Source organism: Trypanosoma equiperdum (assembly GCF_001457755.1).
Source record: "Trypanosoma equiperdum strain OVI genome assembly, contig: ctg_1474, whole genome shotgun sequence".
Taxonomy (NCBI): domain Eukaryota; phylum Euglenozoa; class Kinetoplastea; order Trypanosomatida; family Trypanosomatidae; genus Trypanosoma; species Trypanosoma equiperdum.
This window is the reverse complement of record NW_027123476.1, coordinates 72,874-91,691: the sequence shown is the minus strand read 5'-3', so window position 1 is coordinate 91,691 and position 18,818 is coordinate 72,874. Positions and strand designations below refer to the sequence as shown.

General features: G+C 48.1%; 7 protein-coding genes and 2 pseudogenes across 9 annotated transcripts; all 9 read right to left on the bottom strand.

Annotated features, from left to right (window-relative positions):
* Window positions 1-920: 920 nt before the first annotated feature.
* Window positions 921-1,461, bottom strand: TEOVI_000715900:pseudogene (annotated as a pseudogene). The gene is given in 2 exon segments: window positions 921-1,007; window positions 1,009-1,461. Coding segments are annotated over 2 exon segments (540 nt in total).
* Window positions 1,462-1,636: 175 nt separating this feature from the next.
* TEOVI_000715800 (J-binding protein) lies at window positions 1,637-4,156 on the bottom strand (the record flags this gene model as incomplete). The annotated part of the gene is made up of 1 exon (XM_067221631.1): window positions 1,637-4,156. One exon carries the CDS (start codon window positions 4,154-4,156, stop codon window positions 1,637-1,639), a length of 2,520 nt encoding a protein of 839 aa, XP_067077732.1.
* A 643-nt stretch (window positions 4,157-4,799) lies between these two features.
* On the bottom strand, window positions 4,800-5,159 carry TEOVI_000715700 (cytochrome b5, putative; the record flags this gene model as incomplete). The annotated part of the gene is made up of 1 exon (XM_067221630.1): window positions 4,800-5,159. One exon carries the CDS (start codon window positions 5,157-5,159, stop codon window positions 4,800-4,802), a length of 360 nt encoding a protein of 119 aa, XP_067077731.1.
* A 367-nt stretch (window positions 5,160-5,526) lies between these two features.
* On the bottom strand, window positions 5,527-5,934 carry TEOVI_000715600 (uncharacterized protein; the record flags this gene model as incomplete). Its single annotated transcript, XM_067221629.1, has 1 exon — window positions 5,527-5,934. One exon carries the CDS (start codon window positions 5,932-5,934, stop codon window positions 5,527-5,529), a length of 408 nt encoding a protein of 135 aa, XP_067077730.1.
* Window positions 5,935-6,322: 388 nt separating this feature from the next.
* Window positions 6,323-11,197, bottom strand: TEOVI_000715500 (uncharacterized protein; the record flags this gene model as incomplete). The annotated part of the gene is made up of 1 exon (XM_067221628.1): window positions 6,323-11,197. One exon carries the CDS (start codon window positions 11,195-11,197, stop codon window positions 6,323-6,325), a length of 4,875 nt encoding a protein of 1,624 aa, XP_067077729.1.
* Window positions 11,198-11,542: 345 nt separating this feature from the next.
* Window positions 11,543-12,562, bottom strand: TEOVI_000715400 (Leucine Rich repeat, putative; the record flags this gene model as incomplete). Its single annotated transcript, XM_067221627.1, has 1 exon — window positions 11,543-12,562. One exon carries the CDS (start codon window positions 12,560-12,562, stop codon window positions 11,543-11,545), a length of 1,020 nt encoding a protein of 339 aa, XP_067077728.1.
* Window positions 12,563-12,892: 330 nt separating this feature from the next.
* Window positions 12,893-13,483, bottom strand: TEOVI_000715300:pseudogene (annotated as a pseudogene). The gene has a single exon. A coding segment is annotated over exon 1 (591 nt).
* Window positions 13,484-14,567: 1,084 nt separating this feature from the next.
* TEOVI_000715200 (uncharacterized protein) lies at window positions 14,568-16,832 on the bottom strand (the record flags this gene model as incomplete). Its single annotated transcript, XM_067221626.1, has 1 exon — window positions 14,568-16,832. The coding sequence occupies one exon, from the start codon at window positions 16,830-16,832 to the stop codon at window positions 14,568-14,570; it is 2,265 nt and encodes a 754-aa protein (XP_067077727.1).
* Window positions 16,833-17,036: 204 nt separating this feature from the next.
* TEOVI_000715100 (uncharacterized protein) lies at window positions 17,037-17,594 on the bottom strand (the record flags this gene model as incomplete). The annotated part of the gene is made up of 1 exon (XM_067221625.1): window positions 17,037-17,594. The coding sequence occupies one exon, from the start codon at window positions 17,592-17,594 to the stop codon at window positions 17,037-17,039; it is 558 nt and encodes a 185-aa protein (XP_067077726.1).
* Between the last annotated feature and the right edge of the window lie 1,224 nt (window positions 17,595-18,818).

Genomic DNA, 18,818 nt, shown 5'->3' with positions numbered 1-18,818 from the left:
AAAAAAAAAAAAAACGCCCCCTAAAAAAAAAAAATGGGCGAAACCGGTTGGGGACAGTTTCCCCTTTTGTTTCTTCTGCTTGTCACCCAATCCAGCTCACTGAATCAACGTGACTGCCCTTCACATTTTCATTACTTTTGTCAGTTAATGATAATCTCACTCGAAGGAGGTGAATGTTAGAGAAAACAACTAAACAACGACAAAAAGCAGCCTCCCCATATTTCCACTTTCCTCTCCATCCTCACAAAAATATCAACATCATCCCTCCCCACACCATCGTTTTTGTTGTTATTATTATTACTTTCGTTATTCACTTATTAAACTTTACATCATGAAGATCTCCGGGAGAGAAAGTGCATATACACACAAAGAGTCGAGTGCGAGGGGCCCTGCTGGAACCGGTCGGTCGCACATCCACTTTGCGGTGACCGTCAGCTACGGTTGTAATAATTCCCATGTGGGAACTTCTTTCCTCCCTCTCCCCCCTTGGCCTATCTCTTTTCTCAGCATCCCGAGACACCCCGCCCCTGCTGCTATTACCACGCGCCAACCCAAGTGAAAACAAAGAAGAAAAAAAACTGTGGTAAAAGGACATGACTATTACCTAAAGCAATAACCACAAAACAAAGTGACGCTAGCAACAAACAAGCACACAAAACTGCAATATAGAAAGGTAAGAAGGTTAGGGCATACCAAAGTTGCCAAAAAAATGTAAAAGGAATGCCAAAATCACCGAGGATGGGGCCAGACGCAGGAACAAAAGCAAGAATAAAGTAAGTCTGCCGCCGAGTATAAGCCCCGAACGCGCAAATCTTACCTTGTATTCTCGTCCCTGCCTCACAAACAAGCGTATGTGTACGCGTTCCCCTCCACACCCCTTTTGGCCAACTCATAGAAAACACTCCCGTTTAGCTACTTATTTACTTCCTCCTTTGGTTGTAGAGCCGGACGCGACGCGTACCCGGAGAACGATTCTTCAGGGAGAAGTAAAAGCAGAACATAATGCAAAAAAAAAAAATGAAAAAGATGTCGAAAATGAGGCTGGTGACAAGCCCTTTGCAGGGCCGGCGCCTTTTCGCATCTCATATTGTGTTTGATAAATGATGTTTTTCTCTCCCTTTTCCCTGGGGAAGAAGGAAAAGAACCAGAATTGCAAAAAGAAAAAAGAAGACAACAACTATCTGAAATGAAAACAGAGAAAAAAATACACATTGCGCATACACTAACAATAAATATCCCCACCCATGTATGGGAAAGAACGGCAACAACACCAAAAGAAAATAGAATATAAGCACAAAAAGGGAGAAAAAGAACCTGAATAAAAGAAGTGTTCATACTCGTACACATCTGCAGCTCCCCACACAAAATGTCACTGGCATATTGGAGGAAAGGATTCAATAAATAGGAATAACACGGTGGAGCTTTTATTATTATTATTTTCTTTAGTTCCTGGAAATGCATTGATTTTCTGTAGATTTCCCCCTGCCTGTCTTTAACAAACTAGTGAACCTTCAATGGCCTACATTACCGCAAGTAGCGGTGGTGATCCCACTATAAAGGTGGGGAATTGACCCAGAATCCACTTCCCTGCAGCTTTCCGGCATCACTTTTTTACATACAACCAATTAATTGAGCACTATTTCTCCCGTCTGCGGACGACAAAGGCCACCGTATTCAAGGGCGATCCATTGAACTTGAATCGAGACTCCAACATGTTTCCGCTTTTATCGATGAAGGACAAAAGACAAGGGGTAGTACGTAGATTGACCTTGTCTCGTGCATAGGTTGCGGAGTAGAGCGCGCTAAAGCATATCTCCGAAACCGCACTGTACTCCTCCCCTATTTCGCTCTTGAGGATGTAATGGTGTCTGTCTAACAAGTCAACCTCGACAACGAAGGTACAGTATCGAGCAAGGGATGTCCAACGCACTAGGCATTCCAGGGGTTCACGCTCTCCGGTGGTTGCGGCAAGAAGGTGACGCATGATCACGAAATCGTACATTCTTCCACCAACGCTACCACCATCAAAGACTTTATCAATCCGGATATTACCGCAAAGCACGGTGCGTGACTTATTACTGCTGGTAGAGAGCCCTATGTTACAAGGCTTTGCGCACAACAGCCGTTGTGCAGCAGGGTTTTTCATAATTCGATCTGCTTCCCGCGACGTTGGCAGTTCACACGTTTTCTGCCGATGGTTGGTGGGCTTTGGAAGAACAATAAGAACGCTAATGGTACCCGTGGCAGCACCTTCAGCACCATAGACCCCGCGTTCCGGGAAACCGAAGCGTTTTGCATTATTTTCTGGTGTTATCCACTGCTCCCGTTCATAGTTAACCGCTACATCTTCCGTCTGGTAATCGAAGGCCTCGTTACGTAGCCAATCGCCCGACTCACTGTCACAGATGGGTGCACGCCTCCGCGCTTGCTCGATCTCCAAGCGCCTCCTTCGCCTCCTTTCCTGCTCCTCCGGTGGCATGTCCTTGAGGTAGCGTGTCCCCCCGAAGTTGTAATCCTTCAACTTGACGTTAAGTTTGTGCATGCCCATGGAGCCTTGGAGCATACCAATTTCATTTATGCATGCATTATCCAGGTGGGCGGCAAACATTCCCCAGAAGCTTTGCTCTTCCTTCTTGTTTACTTCACGGTCACCAAATGCTCCACACATCAGCTGCTTCGCTACATCGCACAAGTCAAAAAAGGCAAAGTTCATGGCAGACGTATTGTTCCAACTGAATCTTGTGCGGGTCGGGTTGGTCTCCTTTTGATGTTCCCATTCCTTTTTCACGAGTTGTAGCCAGTGTGTTCGACTCTGAGTCCATATGTTAACGAACTCTTCTCCAAACATTTTTTGGAGATTTTCCTTGTCAAGATAATGCCGCTTATTCATAGCTTCGTTCAAAATATCGCCCTTCTCGCTGAACCCACCCAAATAATGCATTTGCACATTGGTGTGCTTGTGGACTGGTATAATTTCTTCCGGTGCGCGCCGCGGTAGTCCATCAGCTACTTCCACCGGCTCACCAAACAGTTCCGTCATCAGCGATGCATTTTCTCGCACCAAGCCGTGCAACCTGGTGAGCATCGCAGCTGCACAGCCACGTAGGGCCCATGCACTTGCTGCACAACTAAACGGTGTCAAGGAAACCGGATATACCGGGGCAGGCTTATTGGTGTTTTCTCCGTTGTCCTTCTGCTCAATATGGTTGAAAGAGAGCGACGTGGATTTTTCTTCCTTAGCCTTCTTAAGGCGCCTCCGGTATTCCTCCACGCAAGGTTGCTCCCCCAGAGCCGCCCTATAGTAGAACACACACGACAACCGATTCCAGGTAGCGTTGGCCTCCTTGGCCTCTAGCTCCGTGTTTGAGTGGAACAGGTGCGTGTCGAAGAGTAAGACATCTGTTGGCTGCATGTTGAAGCAAACACCATAGTCATCGAGGGCTAGGCTAAGACCACTATACTCACCTTTGAGCACAGCTAGGACACCATAACCGTTATCGAAGTCGCCATTGTCTGTGTGTGAGGCGGTGCGAAACCGCTCATTGACTGTCAGTGTCGAAAAAGGAGAACCGTGGATGCGTACTACGTCCGGCACCGCTGCATCCTGTGCTTTCCAGTGGTCTGGAAGAGCAGCCTTATAAATTGCGCTCGTATAGTCAATCATAGGGAACACACTTCGCCACTCTTTAGTGTGCTCGTAGGTAAAGGAGGTCTTGCGACACTTCAGTTCCACGGGGGTACCACGGTAGTCGAAATAACCAGCAATGCCACTATTAGGGGAAACCCCACCGAACAGTGCCGAACGAAGGGAGGTACGCGCCACCGCGCACTCAAGGACGTCCGCTGCCATAGAGGTTGCGAACGATGGTAGAGCCTTTGGTATTAACACCCCACAGACCTTTCCCTTTGCGTTTCTGAACACTGTGGTACCATGGAAGTCAACTGTATGGTCGGCGTTGTTGTGAAATGGATGCTTTTTCACAGCCTCCTGAAAGGCCTTTTCGGCCTTCTCCCTCGCCTCGGCATCAATCTGGGAACCCTGCATGTAGTGGTTAAAGGCGTACACCACATCATTCGACGGTTGATAAACGTCCCAGCCGGGTTTCATGGAGTCATCTGCTTTCTCCCTCAGTACCTTCTTCACCTGCCTTCGCATTCGTCCCACCGCGTCTTCTTTTCCACCAGCTCCTCTATGTCCAGGACGTTATTTTTTCTTTTTCAAATCGTGCCGCACGTGAAACGGTACCCCGGTGACTCCGCACAAAATACGCCCCAACGCTGCCAGCTAGCCCCCTTCCCGGAGTCAAAGGATTGAAGCTCGTGCGGGGCCTTTGTCTGCTGTAGCTGCCTTTCATCAGATAAAGAAGCATGATTGGTGGAAAAGAGTGTTGGCAGCAGCTTGAAAAGGAGGGAAACCAACGATAGTATCCAAGGAACAAGGTATGGGAAGAAAATGCAGCGATCAGCCATAACCGGCCGGGGAAAAAACTAAAAAAAATATAGGAAGAGGGGAGAATGATGGTGTCCGAGCTAAACAAATAACAAGCCAATCGAGTCACCCGCTTACGATCACTCCTCTACATTGTACAACACTTGTGTAATTGATCACACAATAGAATGACTCGCAGCGATAAGGGTGCCATCATAAAACGGCTGGTGATGGTGTGTGGAGAAGCGGCAACGCAGCGTTAAGACGATAAGAACATAAGGCAGATGAATTCGTGCACCCGCGCAGGTGCAATACACTCGTACCTTTTGTGTGTACTACACAATAGATAAAGAAATAGAGCGGATTAGACTCAGCTTGAGAATAGAAAGTATATAATAATGGCCACGATAGAAGACGTCACCGCAATAAGCTCAAGGGAAAAGGCGCTGGTGGTTGATGTTTCGGAAGAGGCTTTCAAGATCTTTACGTCCTCGGGGCTCAACCTGCCCACACAATATTTTTTGAGCTCTTCCTTCGCCATGTCACTGTGCCCAACCGAATTAAAGTCATCTGTCCCATCTTTACCGGCCACCCCAAGGAGTGTGTCTACGCCACCAGGATGTTGGCTAACGTACTTGGTGACATCATAAACTTTCTCGTCAATGCTGATCCACAAATCACCTTCTGCCGCATGCTTTTGAAGCTCTTTCAGCGATACAAACCCCTCCATGTATATATATATATAAATAAATATATATGTTTTCCTTTTGCCCGGCGGCTGCCAAAATCTGTGACTTGTTATTCTTCTTGAGTAAAGTCTCGATTAGTGAGAAGGAAGAGAAAAGGAAGAATAAAAATGCTGACGGCCTCTACTAGCCGTTTCTTACCCTACTTCATTTGTGTTTTTGTGGTTTCTGTTGCTCTTTTACCTGACGTTCAGTGCGAAGCTTCACTCCGCAGTTTTAACCACCTGCCCCACGATCCTTCGGGAGATACAGCTGTAACGTCAACCCCATGACGATGGCAAGCCGGAAGTAGGAAGAAACCACGGCACCACTCACTCTTCAACTTTGCACATTGCCAGTGCCTCCGCACATTTAGATCCCAACTCTTGCGGGAGTACCAGGCATGGCGCCTAATCGCACCATCTCGGCAATCGTAACAAACTCAACGAACCCGATGCGCCGCCGCGCTCCGTCACAGCGTTCCCTCTGGGAGTAGCCTTCATACGGTGGTGGGGGTGGCATGCAAGCTTCCTGGTGAAGTCGGCACTCAATGTGATACAACTCGGGGTTCATCACACCTCTAAGCACATCCGGCGGAACGGTTATATGATTTCCTGCACCCTTGCGCTGCTGCTGCTGCCGCTTCTGCTTTTGCTGCCGGAAGACTCGCATTTCCACCTTCTCTAAGTTGGAGCTAAGATCCTTCAGGCATGCCTTCATGCGCCGCTCACGGATGCTCTTCCGTGCACGCCTCACAAGCTTCATCTTAGGGTGGCTCATCTACCTTTTGGTTGTTGAGCACTTTCCAGCCACACTTACTTTGTAGAGGCCGTGTGCAGGCGATAGGGCGCATGGAAAAGGTGTGAAAGGGAAGATGCCAACAGGGCTCGCATAGTCCCGCATCATTTGCAACCAGGGAGTAGTAGCGTGATAGAGACAGGATGACAAATCTACATTAACTTACATATGTGCGGCCAAGTGGAAAAAGAGTCCACCTTTGAACACAAAAAAACCCTTTCAAAGGAAAAGAAAGAAATGCTTGTGAAAGGCGGTTATCTTCACTCGGTTGTTCTGCTTTTAAGAACTTCCTTGCAACGGAGTACATACCGAGATGTTACAGTACAAATATTAACCTCTACATTTTGCCGTCCCCCGTAGTTTCCACTTCTCACGGTGCAGTGGCAATTTCACATTCCATGAACCGTACATATGGGATCGGAATTGGTTCTTTGTGCTGCTGCTTCTGTAAACGACGAAACTTGCGTACGGAACACGTACACTTTACCTCATAAAGATATGCCACATGATCCACATCCAGCGTGCGGTAGCCGAAAAGCGGGTTAACAGGAAGCCGCCATGACAAACATCGCATAACGATAGCGTTTACCCAGTGCGTAATGTTCTGTTTTTGCGCGGGGTCGTCGTCTTCAAAGTTAACACGAACACCAGCAGCGCAGGCTGTGAGGCGAATACCGACGTTACATTCTTGAGGCCTACACTTCTCTACCTCACTTTCCACAGCTTCCATGACAATACCGTCGATACCCTTGTTGTTCTGCGTCAACACGAAGTAAATCGTTCTTTTGAAGAGTATCTCCTTCAGGGGGCCGGCTTGCACCAGAATGTTCTTGAAAACACTGAACATATCCGGCTGAACGACAGCGCTCCCTACCGCAAATCGCATGACGACATGAACTTCCTTTGAGTCCCTCTCGCGTCTCAGTTTGTCGCGTGCATCGGAGTCTAGTGGGCAGGTGTGAATGGGGATGAGCTCTGCAGTAAATGGCAACTCGCGGTCGAGCTCCTTCCTCGCCGCGGCATACGTTTGCTCATCGACTACAGACTGCATCTGTGACACTACGTAGGTGGCCAAAGACCTCCAGTCTCGCTGCTCCGCAGTAGTCTCAATACCCCCCCGCAGTATAGCGGCCTTTGTGTGAGCCGAAACACGTGGCAACCGTCCATCGAAGGCCTTCTTCAGGATGTCAGTGAAAACACGCCGCTGTTGTGGTTTGTAAGGGAATCGCAACGTGTTGCCCGTGCTGCTTGCCAAGCAAGCAAAACCACAGGTCATCGGAGTGATAGGTTCCAAATCGAAGGCAACAACACGCTGCAACCCTACAGGCGTCATATGTCGCTGGAAAATTAGCTGCATAAGCTCCCCGACCTCGCACAGTGTGTTTGCGTACGGGTTGACAAAAAGATTCTCGCACGGCAGAATGAAGTTCATTCCCGCCTCATTTTGCCTGTACAAACGTTCATATTCCTCCGTAGATTCGATGGCTAGCTTTATCTCCCGGATGATCATCAGAACTTCTGTATCGTATTCTGCTTCGCACGCCATGCGAAGGTTTGCTTCCTCATCCTCTGTCTCCGCCACCGCCCAACGGAACATTTCATCCCTTTGCCGAGCTGCCATTTCAGCCTCCTGCGTCGCTTTTTTGCTCATTATGACAACTTGCTTCTTTTTCGACTTGCGAGCCTTTGGTTGTGGCATGGTCTCGCGGAAGTTTTGTATCATTTGCCGGTAGCCCAGCCCACGCTCGAGGTCAATGTGAGCCCTTTGGCTCCCCTCTGAAATAGATATGTGAAGGCTGTGGAGAGAAACTAGGATGGGTTGGCGTATCTCCATCCTTCCACCGTAACCACTAACGTACACAAATGACGTCGCATTTTGGTCAAGTTCTGCGATCGACTTAGTAATAGCCACTCTTTCAGGGTTGAGTAGGTGAGTAACTTCGTAACCCTGTCGCCTCAGCATCGACGACAACTCCTCTAGATTATCATTTATTGACGGTATCGACTCCGCTTCTATATCATGAAGCGAGATGAGCAGCGCAGACAACCTTTCCCTAGCCTTGAGGAGAGGGTTTGCTCGAAGCACAGCGATCTCTTCAACCCGACGTTCCTGAACCTGTTTCTCATTAGCCAGGCGCAGCGCTTCCATTCGACCCATTTGTGCTCTCCAGTTCCTCTGAATCAGAACTGCAGCCCTTTCGTATGTCGCTATGTACAAGCGCCTGTTAAATAATGCTATGGAGGCTGCCTCATCGGCTGTTGCACGACCAGATAGATGATGAATAATGTGAAGACTGGAACCGAATTCAGCGTTAAGTAAGTGATTGTGCAGCACGGCGCTAAGAAGCCACGGCTTCCCGCTGTTCTGCAGGGAACGAACAAGGTCCTCAGTTACGATGCTCTTTCCGCTCACGGTTATAGGTCCCAGTTTCCATGTCGTGAAGGGCTTTAGGGTGTCAGAAAGAAGAACGGAGTCCACACTGTTTATCATATGGTTTAGCATGATTTCTCTGCGCCCTTTGGTACCCGCCACCGCATAAGCATACTGCCACCGTAGCATACTTTGGTTGAATGTGGCGTCTGGTGGAAGCACGGGACCGTGCAGGTTGAGAAGAGTTACGTGGCAATCGCCAATTCTGATGACAAACATAAAATGACCAACGGGCTTCTCCAAGGACAGTGCTTCGTTGACTATCTCCTCAAACTGAACAAGGGTCTCCACATGTCTGAAACAACTTTCGGGCAGTGCCCTCCACGTTTTCCACTCCGGCCGAGCGTCACATATGTGCTGCTCGACGACCCTCAGTTCCACAGAAGCACCGGCTAGCACATCATATGGTACCTCGCGCACAACACCTGATTGGCTGAATTCGCATGTGAACACAACCGCAGCCAGCGAAACAGCATTGTTCATGTGGATGAAAACTTCATCCTGCGCAGTGGTATCTTGCCCCTCTTCGTGTGTTTCCTCCAGATACGGGTACCAAAAAACATCATGACGACGAATTGCGCATGTTTTTTCACTGATCAGTAGTCCGTGGTTGCACCGGCCGCTTGAGTCTTGCAGCACATATGAGCCTGGCCCCTCATTCATCACCAACGTCGCGAGCGGCACGCCGCGTGCGGAGATGAAACACCGGGAGATTTCACCATAGAAAGGGCACTGCACTCTGTAGCTACGCACGTTATGGCCACCGAGACAGATCCAATCATCGAATGGTATAAATTTCCCTGGTCCCTCCCGCACCAGGTAGAACAGCTCTTGCGGTGTGCCGTCAACTTTCACTGAATAAGCGTTGGCCTCACTGTCAATGCACTTCCAAACCAAAGTATGCCATTGCCCATCCATAAAGTTTGTGTGCTCATTTCCTCTCAGTAACGCCGAGCAGCAAGCGCCTAGCGAGTCCACGAGGTATAGCGTAATGTTATACTCATGAAAGCGGTAGCGCTCCCTTCCGAACGCTGGCTCCGCATTGAACACGATACCGAATCCCTGCATTCTGCATTGTTTGTCTGTCACACCAAGTAAGCTCATAACTCTATTGTCTACATCTGTTTTAAATCTAATTTCTACAGTCCAATTGTGTAGCAAATCCCCTAAAATACCTAATGTGCCCAGATTCACCACGAGGTTTCCGTCCAAATGCGGAGCACAGGAGGGTGGTGGGCCACAACCTGGTTCGACGCCTTTCAGCATGCCGAGTTGTTCAGGGGGAATAGTTCGCGTCATCTCTTGTTGCTTTTCGTCGCTTGCCATCAGTGGCCAACGCACCAAGGGCCTATAACCGTCTACATCTTGCACGCCGAAGCGTACCTCACAGATGGACCCGCTGAATACATTTTTCACGGCATTGGTTTCGTCCAGGTGGCCACCAACGTAAAGGCGATGAGGCCACGCATTGAAAAATATAGGATTTTCTTGCTGCACAATAGTTAGCTGGACCACGGTTCCATCGAATATGCAGTTCAACTTACTCTCCTCCAGGCTCTGCACGTGGAGTACAAAGTGATGAAATGATGTGGTGCCACCTGGTGATTGGTTAAGTGCAACAGGAAGCAAACAATCTAGAACACGGTTCGTTCCGTCTCGAATGTAAATGCAAATACCCTCGCTGACGTCTTCCCTCTGAACCCACGAGATCTCGAATAACTGACCAACATCTAGGCGTCCGTCGTCGATGTGGATGAGTGTTGCCTTGGGTGCTGTCCACTCAGGATTCTTCTTGAACCAAAAGTCCACCTTGAAACTTTTGATGACGTCCTCAAACTTCGGTATACCAGGTAGTGCAATAAACGATGATGCGCCGTCAAAAACGAAATACTGCATCTCATCGCCCCATCCGTTTCCCTTTAGGGGTCGGATGGGCTCCTGGTTGACATCACTTTCCAAATTTTCCAGCGCAATGAGCGTCGACTTTCGTTTCAAGCGGGCGCTCTGTTGGGAGCTCCTGCCGCCCTCCCTCAATCGTCTTAGTGATGTCGTCGCACTGTCGAATCGACTATGCGCCGCTTGATAAGGAGATCTACACCCGAGACAAGACCCCTTAGTGCACGGAGGTATCAGTTCCCCACGGTGCGTTGCTGTCAAAATAGTGAAACGTTCCGTGGCCTTTCCCCGAGGACCAAGAAGGAATTTGTGCTCCTTTACCAGCGCCTTCAAACTTCGCGTCAGTTTTGCGGACAGGCGTATTGTGGCCTTGGTATTCTTATCCCCATCAGCTAACTTTCGTACAACGTCCCGCGAATGAGGTTTGTTTACTTCATTTTCCAACTGCAGAAGGCGTTGCATCTGTTTTTCCTTGGCAATTCCATCGGCAACGATGTGCATGGCGTTCTCGGCGCTTCTTTCAACTGCTTTTTGAATAACCCGGAGAACTTTCTCAAGAAACTTCTCCGCATTCACACCACGATTAATTATTGTGACGTTCTCCCGAGATGCTACGCGCGAACTTACATCAGACATAAGTACTTCGAGCGTGTTCCACTCCTCGCTCGAGCTGGACGCCCCTTCCTCCACGGAAGCATCCATGATACCGTCAAAGGGCATTAGGAAGAATGAGCCGGCGCTAGCATCTGTTGAGGTGTCCTGCCTTGCCTCCTTCACAGCCTCGGGCTCTGGAGGCGGTTGTCGGGTATCATAGTAAACCGCCGTTGGACCAGCGAACGTTGTCAGTTGGTACCGTTTGCCCTTATTTTCCACCTTGGTAGCCTCATCATCCTCTACTATAGCGAGAATGAGCACCATAACAGTTCTCTTACCCTACCTTACCTTCCTCTTCTGTCAACGAAACGGAAAAAGCAACAAGTGCGAAGGATGAGCGTCACCTGGCCTCGTGGGTACGCGCAGCTAAGGAACCAAGCCAAAGTTTTTGTTGTTTAGATACTCGGACTTTTCTATACATGTATTAATACATGCACGTATCAACCCTTCTTCAGATATGAATAAGTACCGGCCCATTCTCTACAACCACTGTTGGGAGACGGAGACAACGAGCGGGGCCTTGATGGCTGTCACTTTCTTTCCCCTGCACCAAAGCTACGAGGGTACGAAAGTTACGCCCGATCACTCCGCAACATCGTCATGCCGATCTCAACCCTTTACCCGCTTCTTCTTTTTCCTCATGGCCCTTCCATTCTGCTCAAGTGAATTCTGTATCATGCAGAAATAGTTTGAATCCATTCTTTCGTGAACTCGAAATTCTACTAATTGCTTATTCTCAAGCAAAAGGGCAACAATGAGTGGGGCCGCCTCCGGGGTTATAATATTAAAGTCCATATCTACCGATGTTAGGGTACTGCTTTTGCCAATCCCTAAGCAAAACTCTCGAACTGCCTCGTAAGAATGCCCAAATCGTGTATCGGCTACATCGATCGACTCAATAGAGCTACTTAACCCCAATGCCGTACCAATGTGTTTTATCCCCTCGGGACCAATAGCGTTACCTCGAAGGGAAAGGAAACGGATATTAGAGCCTCGCAAGGCGCCCTCGGCGAGAGCTTCAGCGCCCACACTTTCAATGCCACAGTGCTGCAGCGAAAGCTCCCCCAGTGTCCCATTCCATCGAAGGGCACTTGCAAGTGCTTTCGTTCCCACGTCACCCAGTGGATTGAAGTCTAGAACGCAGCGGCTAAGAGTCTCGCACTCCATGAGAAGTGTGCCAATATGTTTCACACCGTTCGCCCCAATTTGGCACCCAGGAACTTCAACGCACTGAACGCCAAAAGGGTTTTTACCCGCCATCGGTTTGTATGTGCGAATGAAGTTCACAACAACGAGAATGCCATCATCACCTATTGAGCAGTGGTGCAACTGAATCACACGGAGGAATGGATACATAGGAAGAATATCCATGAAGAGGGCTCTCAGATCGCTATGAGAGATGTTGCCATGAACAAATAGTGGTACAAACGGGATATTTGGCTGGTCACCATCCCTCACGCGTTGATATTCCACTTTTACACGCTTACTGAAGGGCGCGATGAACTCCCCAAGTACGGCACACTGTTCCAGAAGCCGCTTTAAGTCCACGTCGGCGTTCAGTTCCTGGGCCGGTGTCAATGTTGCGCCCTTCACAATCTCCTTCTGAGGAGGCGCATTTTTCCTACTCATTGACTATTGTTGAAAAAGGAGTGTATTTGTACAACTGATCGTGGTCGCGCTGCACACCCGCGAGAAAGGAAGGTAAGGGCAACGTGGACATCCAACTTTTTCTGAAAGCAAAGAATTGCGTGAAGAGACACAACTGTTAGGTAACGAACGACACGGTCGGCCCACCCTAGGTGGCCATTTAAGAAAGAAACTTCGTCACAGAGGGGAGTGAAGAAAAGTATAGGCGGTCCTTGGAACGAGTGAACCATCTATAGTTCGTCTTTACATTGCAATCAGCGTAAAAGGTACACGGGTCCTCTCTACAACTTATTTAACTGCTGCAGATGCGCTCTATTGCTCATATCCTGAGCTGAAAAACATCTGGCGGAATTCTAACAGATCGATTGTATCGTTCTCATCAGTTTCGAGGGAGGCAAGGACCTGCTCTGCCGCGACGACTTCATCATCACTTAGCTGAAGAGTTTTTTGCATGCCTGCAAGCAGCATTGGGATCGACTCACGGGGCATTCTTCCCTCACCGTTCATGTCATACTCATTTAAGACACTTCGAACGATATCATGATCTTCTTGGTCCGCAGGCAATGTTGTATCCATAACTTCAACGTCACATTGCCCACCCTCTGCGTGGCGGTCTAGAGTCCTGCATTCCCCTTCTTCCTCTATAAACCGCCCATCCTTGTCAAAGGGTGCTGCTTGGCCGCAGAGAGCTGCAAAGAAATTGGCGCTGTACTTGTAAAGATCAGCCGGTCTATCCCTGAGGATTGCCTTGGTGTACTGCTTCATAATTGTCCCCAACTCCGGGGGAACATTAACTTGTTCCACGCAAAAAATCGACTCCATGGCTGCCTTAACTAAAGCACTTCTTGGGCTTTGAAAATTAGATGGGAGTAACTGTAGTGAGGAATGAAACATACAACTCATGCGTACGTCCCGAAGTGCAATACCATTCAAAAATATGAGTCACGTCGGTAAAGAAAGTGAGAGAACAGATGACCTTCACCACAGCACTGTGATCGGCCTAATGACATACTAGTACCAGACAAATCATCGCTTTATGCTTTTGCGCGCACTGAACGGCGACCGAAACTCGAATTTATACTTGACTTGTCCCCCCCTCAGAACAACCTTACCAAATATTAATGACCGCTCCCGCTTCCATCTATTTTATTTTTTATTTTTTGCACACCATTCCCTCCTCCCCGACAGTCACATTACAGTGTTCCTGCGCGAAGCACCCAAGGATGCGATACAAGTGTACGTAGAATTCAGGATACATTAATATCAACAAACGCCTTTCCTGGAGGGGAAGAGGGTGCACACATCTCGCGCGAGACTAGGAGACTACCCCCCGTTCGTTATTGTCGGACTACTGGGGCCACACAGAAAATCCAAAGGTAAACTGTCTGTGATTACGAATGGCGAGGCTAACAAACAAACAAGGGAGGCAGATACGAACCTGCACACAGTTTCCGCCATTCAGCAAGGCTCCTCGTAACATGTACGGGAGCTAGTTGAGTGGATAAAATGAGTGAGTTAGACCCCACTCCCCTTTTATTTAGTCACACTACGCGTGGGCCTGCAAAAATGACGTAAAACCAGTTACCGCCATGGGTGCACGTGCAGACAGAAAACACTGCAGGTGTACGGCATCCGAGTGTTTCGCGCCCCGTTGAGATGGATACTGTCCCGCAGATAGTTTATTCCACAAAACCCATAAAGTTCCAATCGCCTACATTCCCTAGTGAGCCCACCACATGTGAAACAGTGTAACAGGGCGTAATAAAGAAAGTCTTCAAGGGCGGTGCAGAATAGTGATTCAATTCGAGAAACTGCTTGATAACAGTATTGAAGAAGAGAATTACATATAACAGTGTAAACGGATGAGAATGCAGTGGGGTATCAAGGGTGTGAAAAACAAAGGCAAACAAAAACAGATAAGAAAGTTTTGAGAAATACGACCTCCAGGTTGTTAACCTATGCCACGCAGAGCTGGTGAGCAGCGACACTACTGGGAAAGGTGTGACAAAGTGGCTGCTTGATCTAACACAATTTGCTGTAGGCGTTCTTTGGATGAGAGGGCTTCTGACAGAGACGCTTGTGCCGCCTCCAACTCGGTCATGCACCTCTCCTTCGTGTCTCTCTCCCTCTGCAGCTGCTCCTGCACGGTTCGAAGTAAAGACTCCCTTTCTTGAAGGGCCACCTGGGCGGCTTTCACTTCTCCCTGAAGAGAGCTAAATTTTTCATCATGCTCGGATGACAACATTCCCCTTACAACCAGGCGAGCGTTCGTATCTTCCAGCTCACGACATCGACGAGAATCTGCCTCGTATGCTGACTGCACGCCTGAAAAGTCGTGTTGTAGCGACTCGTACCGATGCTGAAGGAGCACACACTCGTTCTCTTTCAAAATGAGCTGCTTGCTAAGCTCAGCAAGGCTTTGTTGCAGCTCATCTGCGGCTCGATCTTTAGCCAACGAAACTTGTTGCAATTCTTCGCAAGTTGTCTCTAGTTGAGCCACTCGGGACGTTGACTGCACGAGTTTCCGATGGAGTTGGTCGTTTTCATATTCGTAGGTCTGCAAATCGAGACAACTCTGTTGATCTTTGCGGTGGAGTTGACTAACTTGTTCCTGCAGGTATATAATGCTTTGCTCCTTAGAAGAAAGCGTTGCACGCACTACCTCCAATTCGCGCTCTATCGTCCTCTGAGCATCACGCTGCGATTCAGCCTCCTTCACTGCATTTTGATAGGCCGAAAGAACTTCTTGCAACTCACCGTCTTTCGCTTTGAGAGAATATGCAAGTTGAGTTTCATGCCGAAGAAGCCTTTGCTGCTCAGTGACGAGCTTCTCATTCTCGTTCGCTAATTGCCCGACTTGTTGATTGCAGTAGTTTTTGTTTGCCACAAGTTGATCCATATCTCTTTGAAATTGCTGTAGTCGCTCCTCCATGCCCTTCTTCTCACGCTCGAAGCTAAAAGAGGATGCTATCAGCTGCTGTTTCTCATCTTCAACGTTTGCCAACCGAACATGTAGCTCTCGTTCTGACGCCGCGTACTGACTGCACTTTTGCTGCAGAGATCGCACCTGAAGGGACAGCTTTTCCGCGTCATCACTCAACAATCTCTTATGTTCAGCCTCCTCTTCTAGCCGTTTCTTTGTTACCTCAAGGATGGAAACGGTCTCTCCGTGGATAGCCGAAATGTCGTCTATACGGCCCCTCAAATCATCACATTCGGCGCACTTAATTTCCAGCATATGTGCCAAACTCTGCACAGAATGGGTTGTAGGATCGTTCAACTGGTTGCACGAATCCACTTGACATTCTTTCGCAGCAAGAGGTACGACATCCGTTTGGACCGAAGAAGACACCTGAGGAAGAGTGTCAGTTTGTGTCTCCGTGTGGACCTTTTGACTACTCATTCCGCTACGTAAGTTAGCGAGCTCCCTGCGAAGCGACGACCTTTCGTCGGACAAGACTTGAATGACTTCCTGAAGGCCTTTGATTTGTGCATTACTAACGGTATGTTCCTGCGATGCCACTTGCAGTGCTTCAGATGTCTCGTTTTTCCGCTCCTTAATAACAGCCTCTAATTTTCGGATTTTTGCCAGGAAATTGTTTTTCTCTATGAGTAAAGAACTTTTTTCTGATAGAGCGGTCGCAAGCTGGCTTTCAAGAGTTTTTGTTCGAGCAGCCATGTCTTCTCCATCAGCCAAGTGATTCTTCCGTCCTCTCAATTGTTCAGTTAGAAGGCGATTTTCCTTCTCCCGAAGTTGAAGTTTATCGTTATACTCTATGGTCATTACACGTAGTTCCTCTTTTCCCGCTGCGCGGACGGCGTTAACCTGTTGTTCTAGTCGTTCCACCTCATTGTGCAGGAAAGTAATTTGTGAAAGTAGATGAGCGGTATTACCGTCCGTTATGCTGTCCGGTTTTGTTTTTCCGTCCCCACTGCGTGATCTGAGATTCGAAATTTCCTGTAAGCAAGCAGTGAGGTGTTTGTTCTTGTCGGCAAGTTGGTCCTCAAGTGCTGTAATGATAGCCGGGCTATCAACTTCCGGGGTTTCGTCAATAAGTTTCTGCCATGCCTTCTCGGGAAATGAGTTCAGACACTTGTTCAGTGTAACACGTTGCTGTCCAAAGCATAGGTCTGGCTTCGTAACGGACATGTGTAGATAATTTTTAAGCTGAGCAATCTCGACCTCTTGAGCTTCACATTCCACTCTCAAAGCCCGATTTTCGCTCAACACTACTTCATCGGTTGATGCCATTCTATAAAGCTATTCGCAACGCAAATTGACAAGTGGTTAGAAAAGTGGGTAAACAAGCGGCCATAGCAAAAGAAAAAGCGAATGGAGAAGTATAGCACCAAGTCAACCACCCCCGTGAAGTGGCGCGCATATTTATTCGATTGAGTCGAACGCACACTGAACGGGAAAGAGACAAAACAAGAGAAAAAATTTGCGTTAGCAGAGTCATCTTTCTTTGTTGAGAAACTCTGCCCGCTGTTTTGCGAACAACTCTTTCTCGAGTTTCTTAATACGCTTATTGTTATAACTCTCTGCCGCTACTACCAGTACTGGCACTGTAATTAGGCCTAAACAACATCCACAAGCGAAAACAAGACCAACCTTCGCTGGGATGCGGTTCTTTGGGCTTCTAAAAGCGTACACGGCAGCAGCAAAACTTCCCACAATAATCCCCGCGTCCAATCCCCGTTGCATTGGTTCACAGGAAAGAAAGAATCGCCACTGCTGTGAAAGCGCTCTTCTCTTTGCATCCCCGACGTTGAGACCCTCCTGTTCTATTATGTACTGTTTGAGATCCTTGACTTCGGAATCAGGATAAAGCTTACCCCTGTCTCGCTCGTCCTGAATGGCTGACATCATTTCCAGTGTCTCCTTTTTAGCAACCTTGTACCGCCCACTTCTTATGAGGTCGTCGATATTGGTAGACTCATGCTCGGTTGCTACACGGCCTTCCGAACTGATTTCATTTGGCTCTTGTTTCTGGGTGCTCTGAAGGTGACCCATAGTACTACGTGACAACGGTAAAAGAAAAAAGAGGAAGATATTGCCAATCACAAGGAAGCATGCATCGTGGTGGTAGCACATAAACAACAGTAACAAAAGATGCGCGAGATACCTCTACTCTTAAGAACATAGTATATTCATTCGCTGCATGCAGATACTCATCGCCCGCCATTACCTCCCAAAGCATAGTGAACGCATGCACAACATGAGCGGTATTAAACGGCGACGAAAGGGGTTCAAATAGCCGCTGATGCTTGTACCAAAACAAACAAGCGTACAATAATGAAATAATGGGGGGAAAACAACCGACGGCATTTTCAATCGCTAAAAACCGTCACGTTACAACACGGACTCTTCGTGCACGGTTGTGACAGCTAATATATTATGACATCAAGAGTGGCAGCAAAGATAAGGTAACAGCATCCCAATAAAGTGAGGGGGAAACGGGGTGATGATGCACCCGCACCGAATATCAAACAATTTACAGGGGGGGGGGTGTAATCCCATAGACTCGCATAATGGAAGACACGCTCTCACAAATATATTTCACGTACTGTTGTTACGATACACATGAGAAAAAAATTCGGGGTAGCAGTTCAGGGCAAGCAAAGAGTCGCACGGAATGAGAGAGAATGGGAAAGAGATATCCCTCGCTACGTATTGGCCGTGCCTTGGCAAACAGGGGCGATGTATCTTTGACAAAACCGGTGAATAGGGGTCCACATCTCATAATCGGCGAAACAACGGCCGGGTGCTACAAAATATGAATCACCAGAACAACTATTTGGTCGACGCAACCACTTGTTTATCATACCTTTCGGAGCGGTACAGGAAAATGTTTCAAGCAGAAAACAGATCCCTTTTTACGCAGAGCAACATATTACTTGCCAAGTGACAAAACAACCACGGCACCACCACCTATTATAAACGATTGATGATTCATTAAGCATGATAAACTAAAGTTTTTACTGGTGAAGAATCAATTAACCATTACGTTGCAGCATATGTCGCAAAGCACATAAATGCCCCCATTTACATAAATTTCAGGAAAAAAAAACCAACCCTCTCTAGGAACAACCCCCGGTCGTCGAGCCGCCAGCAATTAAACTTATCGCAGGCGGCACCTTCATATTGGAAGGGAAGGAGACAAACTGATAACCGATAACAACATTACAGGTGTCTGACACAACCCACAAAAAGTAAGCAAACCGTGCGACACAACGA